Below are 16,208 nucleotides of genomic sequence, written 5' to 3' on the forward strand. Positions count from 1 at the left end.
ACTAGTATTTCTTCTATACTTACAGGTTTCCAATTACTAATCCTAGAGCCCTCTTTTGTATTTTCGCTCAAAAATAAATTGCTTGCGTTGCCATTCGTTTCATCAACTACGAGCTGTAGTATGTCATCTGTAACCAGTAGCCTAAAGAAACCCATTGGCATATTGCCAGCAGGATTTACCTGCAAACTGCTATTGTGAATGGATGATACTGCACCCCATGTGGTTCTTCATGCCAAGTCACACCAGGTTTGCTTACTTCTGCGAGCACGGGTTCTTTATCGTCAACGATTTCCTAATCATCGTCATCCTTATTGTCCGACTCCGAACTGTCACGAAAAATATTCGACAGTTCTGTTTCCACACTGTCATCACTATGGTATGTTTCTGCAGTCTCCAAATTCCAGCCACTCTCCTCTGGTTTGTCCCCTCTGAACTCAACATCACTATATTCTAACACACTCAGTTAACTCATGGTCAGTATATTATTCACTCTTCCTACTCTTTTTTTGATTAGGAGGGCCTGGTGTTGGTTGATTCTCCGCAACTGCAAACAATGCACAACACAGACGACTAAAGACGAAAACACACAACTGCAGACATGAAAACGTTACATGATATTTCATTGGTTACTTGTACTAACACGAGTGCACAGCCAAACAAACTAAACTGAGTACTCAGCTAGCGAACATACAGCTTATAAGCGTTACCCGTACTGGCGTATTGATCGCAGAAATGCTTATAAGCATCGGCCACACGGATGTGTTGATCCCGGAAACTGCACTGGTATTTTGATTGTGGAAATGCTAATAAGTGTCAGCTGCAGTGAATGTGTTAATCAAAATTTAAGCGGTGACTGGTTTCAAACCTGAGATCAAGGATGTTTTGATTATTAATCAAAGACCTACCCTTAGACCACGAGTGCAGTTAATTATTGACCATATTAACCCTGTATAAAGAAGTGGCAAAAAATGAAAAATAACAAATCAGAGATCGTTAAAAAGGAGGAAACTGAAAACTGTTGGTGTTGGGTGTGTTTTTAAAGGAAACTAAAAAGAGCTGTGCATGATTTTAGTTATTAGAGTTCAGCTGCTTTCTATGGGAAGTTAACACATTTATGTGGTCAAATTTAGCTCACTGCAAACAGTCAGGTACAGTGAGGTTTTTATTATTGAGGGGGGGGGGGGGCTGAAAAGAGTGTGTCTGAAAAATATTTGGTTTTGTGCTGTTGCTTTTTATGATGGGTAGATTCCCAGAGAAGTGAGGTGTCTGATATTACCTGCTCTCATTACTTCCATATAGGTTTCTTGTTTGTGATGGACATATTCGCTGTAAAAAACCCACTGCTGTGTAATATATCGAAAGTTCTACAGAAAATCCCCAGACACATCTATTATGATTCTGACAGCTTAATTAGTAGATACTTGATGTCTGAACATTGGTGTATGCTATTGTATCAAATTGTTAGTTTTGTAATCTACCTCACATTCTCACTACATATCTTGTTTTTTTTATGTTGTCTTATGTTTAAGTATGTCTTGTTTGTGGTTTCATTTTTATAGTTCTTGCTTTTGTCCCTAATGTGTCATCAGTATGCATGCATAGTAGCTTCTGGAGATGACTGATGTAGCATTGCTCCTGCTTCTGTTGTTTCCCCTTAGCAGTGGGGAACATGTATGTATCTGGCTTCCTCCTTGCATACGAAGTGTATTTTTAATGTGACCTTGTCTGTTGGCTGTGAATTTTCAAGTTTCCAAGAAGTGTATAGTTTCATATATACATTTACAACATTTGCTATTAGCAGGAAATGTTAGTAGTGTTATTGGATGTGGGATGATGTTCTTTTATGTGACATACGTTGAACAGAAGTCTTTGATATTTTGTCATTATGTAATGCTGGGTGGGAAGTATGGGATAGGAAGTGTTTGCAACTGGCTGACCAGGTGGTTTATGGCAGCTATTAGGCTGATAAGAATATTCAATATACAGTTTTCTTGAGATCTCATAGTTTAGTTTTCTCTTACATTATTCTTCATTATTTGCATTTGTCTGAAAATAACTGTTTTCTCTTCAACTAGTTTTGAGTTTTAACATGAATGGCACTACATTTAACATATTGTATATAATTAATAAATCAGTGACTTTCATCATTTACTTATTTGTTTAATTATGTAATTAAATCCTATATCAGCATAGTCTTGTTCTTTAACATTTTTAGTTGAATTTTTATAATTACTCGCAAGGACAAGAAGTAAATTTTGTATTTGGTACCTTTGACAATTTTATGTTAAACTTAATGATAAGAAAAAGAGATTGGCACAAATAAAATGTTCATAGAACAATTCTTCTTATTTTATTTCTGATACAATATATTTGAAAAAATAACAGCTTACACTTTGTTTTCACAGTAAAAAATATGATTCTTAGTAACTTAATTTATATTAGATGGTCACCACAGTGAAATTTTATGCCTGTTATATATCATTTGTCACAGCAACATTAGTACAATGACTTCACTGGAGACTGAATTACCATTAGTCACATAGCTTGAAGTGTGTGACAATGCACCCAAGCTGTAAGGCCTTGTCCTTTTGGTGATATTACTCATCGTATGTTTTCCTGGATACTGTGGGATAGTGAGCTGCAGTCCCATCAGCAAAAATGAATTTTCAAGGTAATTCCTCTGATCAATGAGTTATTCTGTGATGTGGGTACCAGAGTTCCAGTTATTTGCTGATACTTACACAAAGTTTAATAAACCCATGTGCAAGGAGCAGATGTCACAGATAATGGAAGACAGGCACAAGACAGGTGGGAGAAAATACTTCTAGCTATCAAATGAAAATAAGATTTTCAAAAACATATATTGGGAAAAATAATATTTATTTCATGCCAGCTACATATAGGATGCATGCAAAAAAGTAAGTAGTTTCATTAAACCAAAAGCAAATCCCATATTAATTAGCACACAATAGTGTGATATTGTAACCCACTAAACAACAAGCACAAGTACATAACTAAAAAGCATTTTCAAAATATGTCAACAACAGTTTATAAAAGCTGCTTAGGTAAGATCAACAATAGTTTATAGCTACAAGAGGAACTCTCTTTCTTGTATCATAATTTTTTAACAAACAAAATACAGATTTATTAGCATCTTATATCGCTTGACTATAAACCACAATTAGTATACCACATAACTTAAAATGGTGGAAGACCAAACCATTCAGGTCTAAACTCTTCCAAGGACTTGAGAACAATAGTTGCACCTTGCTTCATATCATCATTAACTTGCTCATCTGGTGTCATAACAACTTGCATGCCAGCAGCTCGCGCAGCTTTTACTCCATTTGGTGCATCTTCAAACACAAGACACTAAAACGAGGAAATGAAGTTCAATTTCTTTTCATAAAAAATTTCAAAATCAATTGAGTGTCTGAAGAATGACAAGGAATGTCCAACACAGCACTTTTAATACATACACCGTATAGGAAAATGAAATCTTCAGAAGTTACAACAACAATGAGACAGTCTACACCAGTTTTGAAAAAATTGCTGTGAGAAAAGGCAACAGGTTCTAAATATATAATGTTACAGCTCTTCCTGGCACAATGAAGGGGCAGTACAGAGGAAGATCTGCGCGTGTAAATGGCATTACAGGATTGACAGAGAAGAGTTACATACTTCTCTCATCTGTCACTTCACCACCACATCCACAATACAGGCCGATGGGCCAAAAAGACTCTGTGGTGTTCTCTTCTGCAATAGATCAACAATTATCAGGGCACAATTACACATGGCAACATTTCCCATTGCTAAAATATTATAAATAAACTGTGATTAACCAGCGCAGACACTTAACAAGTATATATTCTAGTCCCACTTGACACACTAACTGTTTCTTTTTGTAGAAAGAATATAATTTCATTAAATTTGTAACAGGGCAGTCTCCTGTGCATATGTTTCTTTTCTTTCTTTTATAGCGTCTTTGTAAGGAAGAAGAAACTCACACAGTGTCTAGTTGCTCAATGAAATGTAATAAAAAATGTATTGTGTGACACCATAGTGAAAAATTATTGATGGTCAGCATTGTTGAAATGGCCTGTCACTAAATCAGCTAAAAGTACCAAAAAAAATTATCTTTCTTTTTTGTAAGAATGCGTCTTCACTCACTTTTGTTTAGTCTTTTGTAGGGGGTCTGTTGTTGTGAACAGACATGCTATGTAAGATGGTTTAAAATTTGTTGTTTGCTGGCTTAAAGTCATTAAATGTGATATCTATTTAGAACTTCTGTAATTATATCTACATATTCCTAGTGCAGATAAATACTTTACTTTCACTATTGTGTGCCCTAAGATTAAGAGCCCATAATTTTAATGTAACTTGTGTTCATTTCACGCAAGAAACATTATGAATGATCCAGTCATTTCAGTCATTTGTTTCTAAACAGCAATGCTGCCAGTCTTTGCTCGTGTCGGACATCGACCTCAGTTGCAATAATTAGATGGTTCACTATCCTAAAATGATGTGTTATCCTCCCCTGAAGTTACAAATGTTAAGAAAAATAAAGTAAAAGGGATAACATGCCAACACTCAACTTTATTCGACTGCAGCAGAGGCAAATAGAGGATCTCAACCTCTCATATGAATTATGTAAATTACAGAGAAATCACTGAATAACTTCTGTTCTGTTACAGACCTTTATAAGCAAGCCACTTGAGCATATGCCAGTACCCACCAAAACTGACATTAACCGCTCTGCTGCATACAAAGTAATATCATGAGTTGTACATTATTTCACAGTTTATTGGCAGTTACAAGAATATGAATATGAAGGGGTATCTTTGTAAAACAAAAAGAAAACTGTATCTGTCAATCCGAAACATTTCCAATGTTGATGCTATAGCACATTATAAGAAATACTGCAAAATATTAAAGACTGTAATACGGATGTCAAAGCAAATATATTACAAGGAAAAGATAGTCATATCAGATAACAAAATAAAGACAATATGGGATATAGTGAAGGAGGAGACCGGTAGAACCAGACATGAAGAGGAACAAATAGCATTAAGAGTAAATGATGCATTGGTGACAGATGTGTATAGTGTTGCAGAACTTTTTAACAAACATTTTATAACCGTTACTGAAAAGATGGGGTTGTCAGGTTCGGTAGATGCTGCTATGGATTACCTTAGACCAGACATTTCAAGTAACTTCCATAATATGAATTTGACCCTCACTACCCCAACAGAAATAATGTCCATCATAAAATCTTTAAAATCAAAAACATCTAGTGGGTATGATGAAATATCAACAAAGTTAATTAAAGAATGTGATTCTGAGCTAAGTAACATATTAAGCTATCTGTGTAACCAGTCGTTTATCAGTGGAATATTTCCCAAATGGCTGAAATATGCTGAAGTTAAGCCACTGTTTAAGAAGGGAGATAAAGAAATAGCATCAAATTTCCGTCCAATTTCACTGTTGCCAGCATTCTCAAAAATTTTCGAAAAAGTAATGTACAGTCGTCTTTATAACCATCTTATCTCAAATAACATACTGTCAAAGTCACAGTTTGGATTTCTAAAAGGTTCTGATATTGAGAAGGCTATCTACACTTACAGTGAAAATGTACTTAATTCATTAGACAAAAAATTGCAGGCAACTGGTATATTTTGTGATCTGTCAAAGGCATTTGACTGTGTAAATCACAATATCCTTTTAAGTAAACTAGAATATTATAGTGTAACAGGAAATGCTGCAAAATGGTTCAAATCTTATATCTCTGGCAAGAAACAAAGGGTGTTATTAGGAAAGAGACATGTATCAAGCTATCAGGCATCATCCAACTGGGAACTAATTACATGTGGGGTCCCACAAGGTTCCATTTTTGGGCCCTTACTTTTTCTTGTGTATATCAATGACCTTTCATCAGTAACATTACCAGATGCCAAGTTTGTTTTGTTTGCTGATGATACAAACATTGCAATAAATAGCAAATCAAGTGTAGTCTTAGAAAGATCAGCCAATAAAATATTTGTAGACATTAATCACTGGTTCCTAGCCAATTCTTTGTCACTAAACTTTGAAAAAACACACTACATGCAGTTCAGAACTTGTAAGGGGTGTCCCAAGAGTATATGTCTAACATATGATGACAAGAAGATAGAAGAAGTGGACGGTGTTAAATTCTTGGGATTACAGCTTGATAATAAATTCAACTGGGAGGAGCACACCACAGATCTGCTGAAGCGTCTTAACAAATCTCTGTTTGCAATGCGAATTTTGTCAGACATAGGGGATATAAAAATGAAAAAGCTGGCATACTATGCTTACTTTCATTCCATAATGTCATATGGGATTATTTTCTGGGGTAATTCATCAAGCCAAGCTAAAGTTTTCCGGGCACAAAAACGTGCAGTAAGAATTATATGTGGTGTGAACTCAAGAACATCCTGCAGAAGCCTGTTTAGGGAACTAGGGATACTAACTACAGCTTCCCAATATATTTATTCCTTAATGAAATTTGTCATTAAAAATATATCACTTTTTCAAACCAACAGCTCAATTCATGGAATCAATACTAGAAATAAGAATAATCTTCACAAGGATTTAAAGTCACTTAGTCTTGTACAAAAAGGTGTGCATTATTCAGGAACACACATTTTCAATAACTTGCCAGCAGCCATAAAAAGCTTAACAACCAATGAAATTCAGTTTAAGAGAAGCCTAAAGGATTTATTGGTGGCCAACTCCTCCTACTCCATTGATGAATTTCTGAGGAAAACCAACTGATTTGTATATAAGTACAACATAACTTCTGCACAATTTCAGTGCAGTAATGTGTTCACTGAAAATTTGTGTGTGTGTGTGTGTGTGTGTGTGTGTGTGTGTGTGTGTGTGTGTGTAAGTATAATCTAACTTCTGCACCATTTCAGTGCAGTAATGTGTTCATTGTAAATAAGTATTACAGTAGTTGTATTACATGTTTCTTACCTTATAAATAAATATAAAACTTTTTTATTTTAAATTCAGTGCAATAGTATTTGTAAAATGACTCTTAGTGTTCATTAAAAAATGACGATCATTCCACTTGGGACCTGTGGAATGGTACATTAGCTTATTTGTTTTAGTTTAAATATTTGTCATGTATTGTTGTTTTTCTGACATGTTCCACATCCTGGAGGACCTCCTCACTACGGATCAATTGGAATGAAAGTAAATCTAATCTAATCTAATCTAATCTAAAAGGCCCAATGTTAGTGGGTTCCCCAAGAATTCAGTGAAAGTGCTATTCTTTTTTGTTCTAATATGTACATTTTCATTATTAAACACAACAAATACTGAAAGAACTATGCATGTTCTGTACAAGGTGTACTGATGAAGTTTGGGCTATTCAACACTAAAAATTAATATTTTCAAGAGAAAAAGCTTTTACTGGTAGTTTTAGTTACCTGCAAACCAACTGATTTCACTTTTCCACCTATTCACTACTCACTTCAAAGCACTTTTCACAATGTTGCACGAGTTTCTTCAACCCTGCATGCATATAAGTTCTCTGTCTGGGAAATGGACCCACTGAAAAAGGAATCCTCATTTCCACATCATCTTCAAAGTGAGAGGTGCAAGAAGTAAGTCTCTAAGTGTGAGTTTTGCATTATATGGTGAGTGATTGAAAAGATCCTAACAGAAAAGCTTAATCTTATCCTTGGTGTGGGCAGTGGTGTTTTGGACATACACTGTCATCGAACAAGAGTATCCCAGAGGACAATTTGCCACATTGTCGAATCTGGATGGCATGTCTCAGTTACAACATTATTTTGCATTACACATCAATGTTACAAGAAATCATTCAAAAGAATGCTCTTTTCATCCCAGAAAACAGTGGCCATCATTTTTCTTGGTTTTGGCAAAGTTGAATGGTACCCCTTCATTGACACTTGTTTTGAGTGTGAGGTTATGTAGGATATTCATGTCACATGACATGTAACAATGTGGGAAAATAAATTACCTCCATCTCATCAACGGCAGTCCAAAGTGCTTGTCCAATTTTCATTCTCCACTTTTCCCTTTGGTAAGATTTTCTGTCCTCACCTTATACACAATTTGCAACAATGGTGTATATAATGGTACATTCAGCATGTGAAAGTTCATCAGACAGCACATTGATCATCAATTGTCCATCAGATCACAGATACCAATCCACTTGTTGCACAATTTCATCAGTCTGGATACTGGGTTTGCTACTCTGCCTCTCATCATGAAAAATTTTATGGCCACTTTTAAAAGTCTTAACATAATTGCCTAATCTTTCCTTCTTTCCTTCGCTAAGTACCATAGCCCCAAAAATTACTAAGTAACATCAGTCACGATCTTAGTTTAACAATTTCATTTACATTTCGTCAATATTTGAAACACATTTGTAATTTACAAATTCCTCTTTTGCTATTATTTCACTGCCGGCCGGTGTGGCTGAGAGGGTCTAGGCACTTCAGTCTGGAACCGCATGACGCTACGGTCGCAGGTTCGAATCCTGCCTCGGGCATGGATGAGTGTGATATCCTTAGGTTAGTCAGGTTTAAGTAGTTCTAAGTTCTAGGGGGCTTATGACCTCAGATGTTAAGTCCCATAGTGCTCAGAGCCATTTTTTTTATTATTTCACTGCTATGTTTATTTGCAGTTCTTCCATCCCTGTATTGTCTATTTTTTTATGATATACACTCATGGAAATTGAAATAAGAACACCGTGAATTCATTGTCCCAGGAAGGGGAAACTTTATTGACACATTCCTGGGGTCAGATACATCACATGATCACACTGACAGAACCACAGGCACATAGACACAGGCAACAGAGCATGCACAATGTCGGCACTAGTACAGTGTATATCCACCTTTCGCAGCAATGCAGGCTGCTATTCTCCCATGGAGACGATCGTAGAGATGCTGGATGTAGTCCTGTGGAACGGCTTGCCATGCCATTTCCACCTGGCGCCTCAGTTGGACCAGCGTTCGTGCTGGACGTGCAGACCGCGTGAGACGACGCTTCATCCAGTCCCAAACATGCTCAATGGGGGACAGATCCGGAGATCTTGCTGGCCAGGGTAGTCGACTTACACCTTCTAGAGCACGTTGGGTGGCACGGGATACATGCGGACGTGCATTGTCCTGTTGGAACAGCAAGTTCCCTTGCCGGTCTAGGAATGGTAGAACGATGGGTTCGATGACGGTTTGGATGTACCGTGCACTATTCATTGTCCCCTCGACGATCACCAGTGGTGTACGGCCAGTGTAGGAGATCGCTCCCCACACCATGATGCCGGGTGTTGGCCCTGTGTGCCTCGGTCGTATGCAGTCCTGATTGTGGCGCTCACCTGCACGGCGCCAAACACGCATACGACCATCATTGGCACCAAGGCAGAAGCGACTCTCATCACTGAAGACGACACGTCTCCATTCGTCCCTCCATTCACGCCTGTCGCGACACCACTGGAGGCGGGCTGCACGATGTTGGGGCGTGAGCGGAAGACGGCCTAACGGTGTGCAGGACCGTAGCCCAGCTTCATAGAGACGGTTGCGAATGGTCCTCGCCGATACCACAGGAGCAACAGTGTCCCTAATTTGCTGGGAAGTGACGGTGCGGTCCCCTACGGCACTGCGTAGGATCCTACGGTCTTGGCGTGCATCCGTGCGTCGCTGCGGTCCGGTCCCAGGTCGACGGGCACGTACATCTTCCGCCGACCACTGGCGACAACATTGATGTACTGTGGAGACCTCACGCCCCACGTGTTGAGCAATTCGGCGGTACGTCCACCCGGCCTCCCGCATGCCCACTATATGCCCTCGCTCAAAGTCCGTCAACTGCACATACGGTTCACGTCCACGCTGTCGCGGCATGCTACCAGTGTTAAAGACTGCGATGGAGCTCCGTATGCCACGGCAAACTGGCTGACACTGACGGCGGCGGTGCACAAATGCTGCGCAGCTAGCGCCATTCGACGGCCAACACCGCGGTTCCTGGTGTGTCCGCTGTGCCGTGCGTGTGATCATTGCTTGTACAGCCCTCTCGCAGTGTCCGGAGCAAGTATGGTGGGTCTGACACACCGGTGTCAATGTGTTCTTTTTTCCATTTCCAGGAGTGTATATCGCTGTGTCTGGCCGATGTACTTATTGCCGCACTTGTGGCTGATGCTATAGACTCCATGTGTCTGTATTCCTAGTTTATCCTCCACTGAGCCCAGCATATTCTTGATTTTGGCTGATGAGTCAAAGATGGTTTTAACGTTGCTGTTTTCAAATATCCTGGCAATCTTTCCCATGGGAGACCCAGCATAAGAAGGAATGCCAAGTGCTTAACGTCTTCTTCACGACATCATCTCTTCTTCTTGCACGGTTGGAAAGCGTGTCTTGCCTGCTTCTCAGAACAGCCATTCTCACTAAAGGTTTCTCTCAAGTACTGCAGTTCAGCAGGTAGACTCTCCTTGTTGCATGTGCCTTGTACTCTGCACATCAAGGTGGTGAGCACAGATTTGCATTTGCTGCATGGTGGCAGCTACTGGTGTTAAGGTAGGTGTGTGTCTTCTTCCTGTAAACAGAATGACCTAATGTGTTGTCAGTCTTCTTCTTTATCATGATGTTGAGGAAAGGCAGACATCCATTTTCTTCACCTCCATGGTGAAGTTAATATTATCATGTACGCCATTGAGGTGGTTAAGAAATTCTTGTAAATTTTCTTTGCCATGCAGCCAAATGACGAATGTGTTGTCCACATAGGAGAAGGACATCTTCAGTTTCAGGCGCGCCATTTCGAGAGATGTTTCTTCGAAGTGTTCCATGTACAGGATTGTGATACATTTACCACCATTGGAAGTATGTGTAGTGAGTGTGTGGCATAGCAGTTCCCCACATCATCATATTAGTACTGGCACCTAATAGTAAGTCAAGACACTAACACTGCTAAGAATGTAAATCCTGCAGAACAGTCCGAACATCATTCCTACAAAGTTGGGTACTCCTACAGTAAATAGCTATCCACTGACACTGCCTCAAGTACAGAAAGTCTAATTATAACCACCCTGTATGTGAGAGAGCTACCAGCATTATTTTCTTGCAGACTCTGTTGCATCAGCTTTGGCTCCTTATCCCACTTTCTCTTCAGATTTCAAAGCAATAAGCTCTGATACTGAATATGAAACACTTAAAATGAACAAAAAGATTTCACACAGGTTGTTCATACTTTTATTTATAATTTATGTTGGCACTGAAGTTGTCGCTACTGATGTGTTCACGGAGTTAATGTATTTTGAGCATTACACATTTGTGCATTACAATATAATTTATTTTAAAATTAAGTAATCAAAGTTGTCCCACACACTGAAAGATGAAAATTATCAACAATTTGTTACCTTTTTTGGGTCCGGATTGTCTTCAAATCTCGAAGCACAGACAAGGAATATATCTGGAGCTGGCTTTCCATGCTCAACTTCAGGATCTGTACTTGCACACACAATGTGATGGAATAAACTCATCAATGGTTTATGATGACTTGTTTTAATTTTCACACTTTCTGCTCCACTGCTGGTTGCAACTGCTATTGGTATGCCACGTTCATGCAGATGATGTATCAGTTTATCCACTCCTGAAACCAAACTTTGTCAGATACCAGTTGATAGGTGACATTGTTCATACACTTGAGACCAAAGTTAATATTACAATTTTTAATATATATATATATATATATATATATATATATATATATATATTAATTTCTATGTATTAATTTCTGAGCATGTCCAAATTTCCACCCACAATTAAAAACTAAAATCTGTAAAAAATTATAGCCTACTCTGCACCTCGCATTAAATTTACTATACAAGGAGTGTCCAAATACATTTTACAAAAAATAAATAATTGTAATGGCAGAACTGTACGGCCGTAGTGGACAGTGGGAGAGCCACTGCACTATGCATTTATCATGCGGAATGCTGACGGGAAATGCAATCTGAGTCGTGCGCCATGGCGTGTACACAGCCACCAGCTACGAAGAACAATCTGAGACCTGTCAGTTGCGAAGATGTATTGCTCTCAACACAGTGATAACGGGTTACCAGATGCGCGTAACACACTGTCGCACCGTCTTTATTAATAAATGGTAAAACTAAGTTTTCCGTTTTCCACATTCTGCACTACTCAGAACTACTGCCCACACATCCCATCCTAACAGCAAATTGAAGCAATAATATTTTACTCGGCCGTCAAAAAGACCCCGTTAGAAAAGTGGTGCCAGGTGTGGGATTATTTTCAGAAAACCTACAGTCCTGAAGAATACAGCGATGTGTAAAATTAACATCGGAGCATCTTCACGACAACACAGCAAGCAGCAGTAGCCAAGGACATCGTCAAACAACACGGGGACATCCAGCGCTGGAATTCAGGTTAGTCTACTCAGATTGGCTTAAAACGAAAGAATATGATGGATTTTAAATTTTTCTGTATTGAGTGACCGGTATAGACTGCATTCAAAATGGTAGACGCAAACGTGAGTAACACGGTCGATCTCCAAACCATTATAGAAGAACTACGAACAGAGATTCAACAATTAAAAGCAGATAAAAGTGAGCATAGCCTTCTTTGTAAGTATTCATTAACTATTACATATAGCCAGCTTAACCAGAGAATAAAATACAAACAAGCAAGTTAGTTTCACATGAGAAGATTAAAAGTGAGAATGCACCTAAAAACTAAAATGGAATAGAAATTGATAGAATTATTGAGCAAAATGTCAGACATCATAATACTGATTATACAGTCCAGACATGAACAGTTTCCCAGTGGTAAGAAGACCTGAAGATAGAATGACAGAGTGAACTTTGAATAATTCCTCACCACCTAGAAAAACTACAAAAACTGGATGTATCTATAGTAACAGTGTAATCATAACAATTAGTTATGTATCTTGACACACTTTAGTTGGCACGATTCAGTCACCAGCCATTCCCTCCACCTAATTCTGTAGTGCATTTTTGTTTATTTAATTTAAGTGCAGTCCCCATGACATTGCAACATAAATACAGGATGAATCACATACAACTTGCACTGCAAATGTTGTGGAAATGGTAGGTCTATCAATGTGTAGTTTTCACAGAAAGGTTTGGTAGTCAGGGGCTCGTATTGTTAGCCAACAAACAGAATGTAATAATATTTAGAAAATGTATTTTTTTGCAAACTTACACTCTTTTAAATGGAACAATGCCTATTGGCACTAACAAATTAAAAATAGGGTAAATTAGAACTGCAGTGTGGTTTGTTGCAGGATTCCACTGTGAGTCATTTAAGAGATGTGGTATTTTGAAAAGTTCCTTCACTGACACTCGTACAATACCCCTGGTAGCACACACTAAAGTACAACACAAGTGCATACATCTACATAAATATTCCACAAGTCACCATACGGTATGTGGTGGAGAGTACACTGTACCACTATTAGTCATTTCTTTGCTGTTCCACTTGCAACTAGAGCTTTGGAAAAAGGACTGCCTATATGCCCCTGTGTGAGCCCTAATTTCTCGTATCTTATCTTCATGGTCATTACACACATTGTATGTTGATGACAGTAGAATCATTTGACAGTCAGTTTCAAATGCTCGTTCTCTAAATTTTCTCAATAGTGTTCCTCAAAAAGAGCATCACCTTCCCTACAGGCATTCCCATTTGCATTTCTGAAGCATATCTGTCACACTTACGTGTTGTTCAAACCCACCTGTAACAATCTAGCAGCCCGCCTCTGAGCTAATTCAATCCCTTCTTTCAATCTGGCCTGGTATGGATCCCTCTCACGCAGTACTCAATAAAAGGTCACGCCAGCATCCTAGATGTGGTCTCCTTTACAGATGAACCACTCTTTCCTAAAATTCTCCCTATAAACGCAAACCCTCCCCACCACAGTTCCCACATGCTCATTCCATTTGATATCACTTTAGACTTTACACCCAGATATTTAAATGACTTGGCTGTGTCAAACAGGACACTAGTAACAGTGTATCTGAATGTTACAGGTTTGTTCTTCCTACTCATCTGAATTAACTTAGATTTCTCATGTTTAGAGCTAGCTGCCATTCATCACACCAACCAGAAATTTTGACTACATTGTCTTTTATGTTCCTACAGTCACTCAACTTTGACATCTTACCATACACCACAGCATCATCAGGAAACAACTGCACATTGTTGCCCAGCCCCATCCGCTAAATCATTTATGTATATAGAGGAGAACAGCAGTAGTCCTGAAACTTCCTGGCAGATTAAAACTGTGTGCCAGACCGAGACTCGGACTCGGGACCTCCACCTTTCCTATCAGTGCACACTCTGCTGCAGGGTGAAAATCTCATTCTGGAAACATCCCCCAGGCTGGGGCTAAGCCATGTTTCCGCATTATCCTTTCTTTCAGGAGTGCTAGTACTGTTCGGTTTGCAGGAGAGCTTCTGTAAAGTTTGGAAGGTAGGAAATGAGGTACTGGCGGAATTGAAGCTGTGAGGATGGGGTGAGAGTTGTGCTTGGGTAGCTCAGTTGGTAGAGCACTTGCCCGCGAAAGGCAAAGGTCCCGAGTTCGAGTCTCGGTCTGGCACACAGTTTTAATCTGCCAGGAAGTTTCATATCAGCACACACTCCGCTGTAGAGTGAAAATTTCATTTAGAGCAGTAGTCCTATCACATTTCCCTGGGGCACTCCTGATGATACCCTCGTCTCTGATGAACACTCGCCGTTGAGGGCAACATACTGTGTTCTATTACTCAAGAAGTCTTTGAGCCACTCACATATCAATGAACTTATTCCATATGCTCGTACCTTTGTAAACAGCCTCCTGCAATGGGGTACCATGTCAAATGCCTTCTGGAAATCTAGAAATATGGCATCTGCTTCTTGTCCTTCATCCATAGCTCACAGTATATCATGTTAGCAAAGGGCAAGCGGCTTCCTAAAACCATGCTGATCCATGGACATCAGCTTCTCAGTCTCAAGAAATTTTATTATATTGAGACTGAGAATATGTTCTTCAAGGATTCTGCAGCAAATTGAAGTTAGAGGTATCAGACTGTAATTTTGCAGGTCCATTCTTTTACCCTTCTTATATACTGGAGTCACCTGTACATTTTTCCAGTCAGTTGGGCAAGCATGTAAATACCCAGATCATGCCACACTAGTTGGAGGTGACTTTAACCTACCTAGTATAGACTGGAATGTCTACGGACTCATTGCATGGGGCTACAGACAGACAGCCATGGGTGAGAGATTCACGATAAATGCAAGCTAGGTTAGGGGCCAGAGACGTAGAGTACTCTACAAAAACAGAATTGGGAGTTCATCCAGACCTGGTGATTTATTTGATTTAAATCTTTCAGTTGTTTCTCTATGCCAGGGATGCTTATTTCTATGTTGTTCATACGAGAGTCTGATGGTCAAATGATGATACGTTTGTACAATTCTCCTGTGTGAACGATTTCTTGAATGCAAAATTAATAACTTTGGTTTTCATTTTGCTGTCTTCAATTGCCGCACCAGACTGGTGAATAAGGAATTGAATGGAAGCCTTAGACCTTCTTAGTGATCTTACATACGACCAGTATTTTCTCGGTTTTTCTGCCAGATCTTTTGCTAGGGTGTGAAGGTGATAGTTGTTGTATGTTTTGTGTACAAATCTTTGCACAGTTGCATGAATCTCTACTAATCTTTGCTTGTCATCATTTGTGCATTCTCTTTTGAACCAAGAGTGCAACAGCCTCTGCTTCCTCAGTATCTTCCAAATTTCATTATTAAATCATGGAGGATCTTTTCTATCCATTATTCACTTACCAGGCACATAACTCTTTAAACTTTGCTTAAACTTTGCCCAAAATTCCACTAGTTCATCTTCCTGGAACTAAGTGATGTCTGTTCACTGTGTAAGTGAGATGCTAACGACTGCTTTTCTGCTCTATCTGGCAGAAACACTCTCCTAGTCTTCTTGACTGATTTATTAACTTCCGTCATTACAGTTGCTATAATGACATCATGGAAGCTAATCCCCGTTTCTATACTGACATTGTTGATAAGGTCCGACCTATTTGTAGCTACAAGGTCTAAGATATTTCCATTGCATGTGGGCTGCCACGCTAGCTGCTCAAGACAGTTTTTAGAAAACTGTGTTGAAAAGTATTTTGCATGGCTGTCTAT

The 16,208-nt window shown here is 39.0% G+C and overlaps 1 protein-coding gene across 2 annotated transcripts in view; it reads right to left on the reverse strand.

Moving 5' to 3' along the window:
• Window positions 1–2,320: 2,320 nt before the first annotated feature.
• LOC124595070 (pseudouridine-5'-phosphatase-like) overlaps window positions 2,321–16,208 on the reverse strand; it is a 136,624-nt gene continuing 122,736 nt past the window's right edge. For both annotated transcript variants that reach the window (XM_047133652.1, XM_047133651.1), the window contains exons 3-4: window positions 11,405–11,637; window positions 2,321–3,372 (exon numbers count right to left, since the gene is read on the reverse strand). In XM_047133652.1, the coding sequence (XP_046989608.1) occupies window positions 3,199–3,372; window positions 11,405–11,637 (407 nt within the window). In that variant the 3' untranslated portion in view covers window positions 2,321–3,198. The remainder of the gene's footprint in view (window positions 3,373–11,404; window positions 11,638–16,208) is intronic.

This window comes from Schistocerca americana, chromosome 2, assembly GCF_021461395.2.
Source record: "Schistocerca americana isolate TAMUIC-IGC-003095 chromosome 2, iqSchAmer2.1, whole genome shotgun sequence".
In the NCBI taxonomy this organism is placed as follows: domain Eukaryota; kingdom Metazoa; phylum Arthropoda; class Insecta; order Orthoptera; family Acrididae; genus Schistocerca; species Schistocerca americana.